At 30.8% G+C, this 6,000-nt stretch overlaps 1 protein-coding gene across 1 annotated transcript; it reads left to right on the plus strand.

Annotated features, from left to right (window-relative positions):
- The first annotated feature begins 1,380 nt into the window (after positions 1 to 1,380).
- Positions 1,381 to 2,921, plus strand: LOC107794301 (uncharacterized). Its single transcript, XM_016616785.2, has one exon. The coding sequence runs from the start codon at positions 1,748 to 1,750 to the stop codon at positions 2,753 to 2,755; it is 1,008 nt and encodes a 335-aa protein (XP_016472271.2). The 5' UTR covers positions 1,381 to 1,747; the 3' UTR covers positions 2,756 to 2,921.
- The last annotated feature ends 3,079 nt before the right edge of the window (positions 2,922 to 6,000 follow it).

Genomic DNA, 6,000 nt, shown 5'->3' on the forward strand with positions numbered 1-6,000 from the left:
ACGTAAGTGACATTTAATTTTAAAGACCTGAACATATTTATTTTAGTCCAAAATTTGTACATATTTTACTATTGTTATTTGCGACGGGAAGATGTTGTTTTACCGATATTAGAGAACCAGTTTAACCTTATTTAAATTAAATAAGAGACCGGTCACTTTAAATTTCATATATTGTTAAAACTTTATAATTAACTAAAGAAACTTCGTTTCCTTATTTCGTTATCAGTTATTACGTTAGAAAGCAATAAATTAGAATCCTTCGAGTTTCCGTGTTTAAACACATAATTAACGTAGGGATCTTTGCACAAATAGCCGGTCATATTCATTGTTTACTTTTTTTAGTCATATACATGAATTATACATTGATTATACACAACTATACACATATAATACATAAATTCTATATATATTATACCTCTATCGGTTATTTTTAATTTAAGTAGTTAGATGAACAGCTATTTGGGTTAATTGTTCTTTTTTAATTTCACGTTCTCTATTTCGTTGTTTGCCAGAGTATAAAAGATCTTTTAATTGATTGTAAAGGCCTAAACCTAATACAAATAAGGAAAATTTTAATAAACTAAATTTTATTTGATTTTAAAGGCCTAAACCTAATACAAATAAGGAAAGTTTTAATAAATTACATTTTATTTAATTTTAAAATTTTAAATATTAAAAAAATCACTAAATGATAATGTTATCCAATATAAAATTTACTTTTAACGGGTAAAAAAACGAACGATATTTTGCTAAGAATTTTTGTGCTACTAAAATCTATAAACGGACAAGTGTACATTATGTATTAAGTAAATTATTAATTTACTTTTATATTCTTTTAGCTTCTTTCTTTATGCATGAACTATCGATTTCAGGTCACTTAACTTCGCTCTTTTCCTAATTTATGGGTAGTTAGAATTTTGAGATTCAAACTTCTTTAGACAATTTGGACATAAAATTTTTATTTTTTTAAAAACAAAATTATTACATAAGAATTATTATAAATCATAATAATGTAAAATATGAAATATTTAGAACATTTATGAAAAATTACGATAATTTTTTTTTAACTCTAAAAATTCAAACACTGCAATATAAATTGGGACGGAGAGAGTATTATTATAAATATTGATGAAAGAAATGAAAAACAAAAGACATAAAAAATCTATTTATGTACTCCCTTTCAAGGTTTTTTGATACGTGGGATACACGTGGCTAGCCAAGTAAGTGTAAGAACGAGTAAGATAGATGAACAAAGGCATGACTTACCATCGTTTTAGAACAGGAAAATTATCACATAACTAAGATTTCCTCCTCTAAATGACAAACTAAAAGAGTGTAATTAATGCAATAATTATTTCTGATAATTTTCATGCCCAAAAATTCACTTAACAGACTAAAATTTTGAAACAGTAGGGGATATTATTTTTTTCAATTCCATATCATTGTTTAAAAATCAACTGACGACAATATAGAAAAAAGAAAAAAAAGGTGTTCCACGTGAAGTCATCCAAAGACTTGTGTTAGCTCTGAAAAGTATTGTCGTCCTTGATACATGCAAATAATTTATGGTATTCTTGTTTTCTAGCTTTGGGTAGATGACCACTGTGGGGCAAATTCATTACTCTAATAATTTCTTGTCTTTGCCCTCTCACCTCAGATAACCAGAGACACCATCTCTTGCACCTACCCCCCTGTTTCCAACCTTTCTTCTCTGAACAAAAAGATCCAATTTTGAACCAAGAAAACCATGGATCTGCCACCAGAAGAGCTTCAACACTTAAGCTTACCATCAATTTTGAAGGAATCAATTGCCATACCAAAGAGATCTCCACAAACTTTTTACCGTATAACTCTCAGCTTAATCTTGCCACTCTCTTTTGCAATCTTGGGTCATTCCTTTTTCACTCATCCAATTCTTGATCAGCTCCATGAAAATCCAAGATCCTCTCACGCTTCTCAATGGACCAAACTCCTCTTCTTCCAATTCTGCTACTTGGTTTTCCTCTTGGCTTTTTCTCTCCTTTCAACTGCTGCTGTTGTTTTCACTGTCGCCTCACTTTACACTTCAAAGCAAGTATCTTTCTCCTCTATAATCACTGCTATTCCTAGCATCTTGCGACGTCTGTTCATAACTTTCATATGGGTTTTTCTATCCATGCTTGTTTACAACGCTGTCTTGTCCTTTTTCATTGTGCTCATGTTAATTGTCTTTGAAAGCAAGAACAGTGTAACTCTGTTTCTCATCTCTGTTTTTGTCCTCTCTGTTTTCTTCCTCATAGTGCATGTTTATTTAAGTGCCTTATGGCATCTTGCTAGTGTTGTTACTGTTCTTGAACCAATCCAAGGGGTTACTGCTTTAAAGAAAAGTTATGAATTATTAAAGGGAAAGATGAGGATTGCAGCTGTAATGGTTTTAGGATATTTGGTTATTTTTGGTCTGATTAGCAGTGGTTTTAGTGCAATTGTTGTAGATGGTGGTGCACATGAGGAACATGAGGCTAGTTACAGTATATTTGCTAGGATTTTGATTGGAGGGATCTTGATTGGTGTGCTTGTGGTTGTGATTTTGGTGGGGCTTTTGGTTCAAAGCTTGTTTTACTATGTGTGTAAGAGTTATCATAATGAGAGGATTGATAAGAGTGCTTTGTATAGTCATCTTGGTGGGTATTTGGGAGAGTATTATGAGCCTCTCAAAGGGAACATGCAAATTGATGATAGCTTGGAGGTGGAGATGAAAGGTGGAGAAACTGCTTGATTTATGAGTTTGTGATGGTTTTGAGATAGAGCAAATTAAATAAATCTCAGCCCTCATTTACTTTTCTTATCTTTAATCTTATGTGTTCTGTAATGGAAGGAAATGCAATGAAGAGACATTGTTAGTGTATATAGCTTAAATTGAGAGTTTTGTTTGTGTTCTTTCATTTTAAGTTTATTCATTTGATTATGCATAACTATAACTTGAAGGAGAACAAAAGTGAAGTTGTATTTGCATTACCTATAGATAAGGGATTCGAACTGAGCTGGAAGCAGTCACAAATGTTTATATCCCTTGAAATGCGGTTCTTTTTCGGTTCAAATGCTTATATTCCTTGAAATACGGTTCTTTTTCGAACCAAATACGGGATGATTTGTGCATGTGGCCGCACTTTCGTGCATAACTATAACTTCTTTCTTTCTACTTAACACAAGTAGGTGAAATCTTTGGGTATGTTAAACTTACTTGGGGTTCGCAGCAGGAGATTCTTTATTCCCTTAATCTTTATTTGCGCTGAATGTTTGTCTACTTTGTTACATGTGATTTTGAATTAGGTGTTAGTAAAATACACTGCTTCTTGTCGGCAATTTCTTTTAACATAGAGAATTTGACAAGGATCACAGGTATTACTAATATGTAAATATTGATTTCTATCCTTATGCTCTATCAGGTTTAAAATGCCAAATATTTTTTGGTCATAGAAATCAAAAGCCTATTTTACCTTTAGTCGTGGTCATGCCGATAATTAAAATGAGGAAATAAATTCTCAAGGTTTTTAGTATGAATTTGCTAGCTAGATTCGTTTGGAGAATAATTACTCTACAAAATTTGTTTTGCTATAGAGTGCTTAAAGTTAAAAGCAAATTGGTCCTAATTGTTCTTTTTACAAGTTAGTTCCTCTAAATCAACGTCCTACTTTGGAAAGCATAATATGGGAAAGATATTCTTTAGCTAATGGAGATGGTGAAAAGTGGATGAACATTTATAGTAAATTTTTACCTAGTGACGCTATATAAAAGGCGGATCTAGAGCGGATTTAGTTGATTCAACTAAATGTTTTGCATTCAACTCGAATTATTTATAGATATACAAATAAAAGATGTTACATATATTATGATTAATTCACATTTATTCTAAACCCACCAACTCTAAATCTTGGTATATATCTCATTTGGTTATGACAGGAAACATAAGTTAATGCACAGAGTATACTGTTAAAATATTATGGGTACTTAATTTCTCAACGTAAATCAATATTGTTAGGCTATGCTATTGTAGGGATTTGATTGTTGATGCATCATGCACAGTGGCGGACCCAAGGGTGACTAGCACCCAAGTGGTGATTAGCGGGTTTAGCTGAACCCGCTTCACAAAAAATAATAATGTGTATATGTATAAATTAGGATTAAAACTGTGTAAATTTTGCATAAATATTTTATTTGAACCAACTTGACAACTACTATTTTACGATTAAATTTATATAATTCTAAGATTGAACTCGCTTGCACAAAATCCTGGGTCTGTCACTGATCATGCATGTATCACGTTGTTAACGTCTAACTCTACGACCCGTTGCTAATGACAATGGGCATTAAATATCTATAGGATCTTAAATTGTGAAGCAATAAGTGGTTGGCCTTTAATATTAACCTAATTCTAGCCAGCAAATTCTTTATACCTGTAGTGGTCCTCCTCCCTAGTCCCTATCCTTTTCTCTTCCCTATTAGCTGTCATTTTGTTATAGTGAGTTACCCTGGGCTAACTCATGAAAACAAAACGCATAATGTTTTGGTAAATATTTACCACATTGAAATGTCTACACTAAATCAATATAATTTATCATAATTTAGTGCATTTATATATTGGGGGGGGGGGTGTAAATACATATTAATTAAGTATAGTTAAATGAAAAAGTGTATATAAAATCAGAGGAGGATGTAAAATAGTGGTACCGGATTATTTGATCCAGTACTTTTGACGTGGATCATAAACTTATGTCATGTGTACAAATAAACTAAAATACAAAAATTATGAACCCTTAATTTTAAACATACAACGGTTTATACTAAGAACCTTAGAGATTGAACTCATTAAATTTAAATCCTAATTTCGTCTTTGTATAAAATACATATATCATGTTTATCATTAATTTGGTGTAAACAACAAATATTGATAAGTATTTTTCTAATGTTGTTCTAATTCAATATGATGTATCTAAAAGAACATGAGATAATTTGAAAAATAGGAGAATGAAGTTCATGACATTACTTGTGGCTTCCTTGAGCGGCCTCCTTGTTAACTCCGTTATTGGTGCACCTAAACCATCCCGAGCACCAACGAGAATTATGCAATGACCAATGACCAATGACCAAACAATCCAGTGTTAAGGCTTTACAATAGTAAATTATATAGAGGAATTTTGATAAATCACTACTTTTTAGTGGTTATTAATTTCTTATAGCTATCACATACATAATTACTTCCTATATCTACTATTCCGTTGTTACGGTAGTGTATTCGTTTTATTCGCGATATTGTATACATGAATACAATAGCAAAAAGCGTCTAAAAATCCAGTTGTACGCGTATGTATTCACATGTATTCGCGCCATGTATTCATGAATACAGTAACGGCAATCACCTTAAAAATAGGTCTGTCTAATAACGGAAATAATATCAATTAGCGTGATACACTCCTAATATAACTCAACAAAATCAATTCTAACATGCCTCATTATCAACCCAATTAATTAGAATGATTTTTCAGTTGTATAAAACTGTGTATTTAACTTTTATATTTAGTGTGTTTCAATATTTTTTTTACTGTTACATTCATTAGATTCAATATTCGTATTTACTGTATTTCGCTACTTTATATTCAGTGTATTCAAATGTATTTGTATTAATAGTAATTTAGTTATTCCTAATATATGTTCTTACTACAGTATTCAGTATATTTCATTGGCTGTATTCACTGTATTTCTATTTGTATTCAGTGTATTTTATTATATTTCACTGTATTTTAAAATTAAATGTATTCACTGTTTATATTATGTTCTATTTTAATGTTTGTATTCAGTATATTTTAATGTTTATATTATGTATTCATGCATACTGTTATGTACAGTATGCATGAATACAGGTGTATTCAGCTGTATTAAAAAATATAAGCCTTCGAAATACATAAATACAAGCAAAAAAATGTATTTATATAAAAATACAATGTGTTTGAGTGAATTTGTACA

The sequence above is a fragment of the Nicotiana tabacum genome, chromosome 19 (genome assembly GCF_000715075.1).
Source record: "Nicotiana tabacum cultivar K326 chromosome 19, ASM71507v2, whole genome shotgun sequence".
NCBI lineage: Eukaryota > Viridiplantae > Streptophyta > Magnoliopsida > Solanales > Solanaceae > Nicotiana > Nicotiana tabacum.

Bases quoted from the DNA above. Each gene is read 5' to 3' on its own strand.
- LOC107794301 (XM_016616785.2), top strand. From the start codon at position 1,748: ATGGATCTGCCACCAGAAGAGCTTCAACACTTAAGCTTACCATCAATT.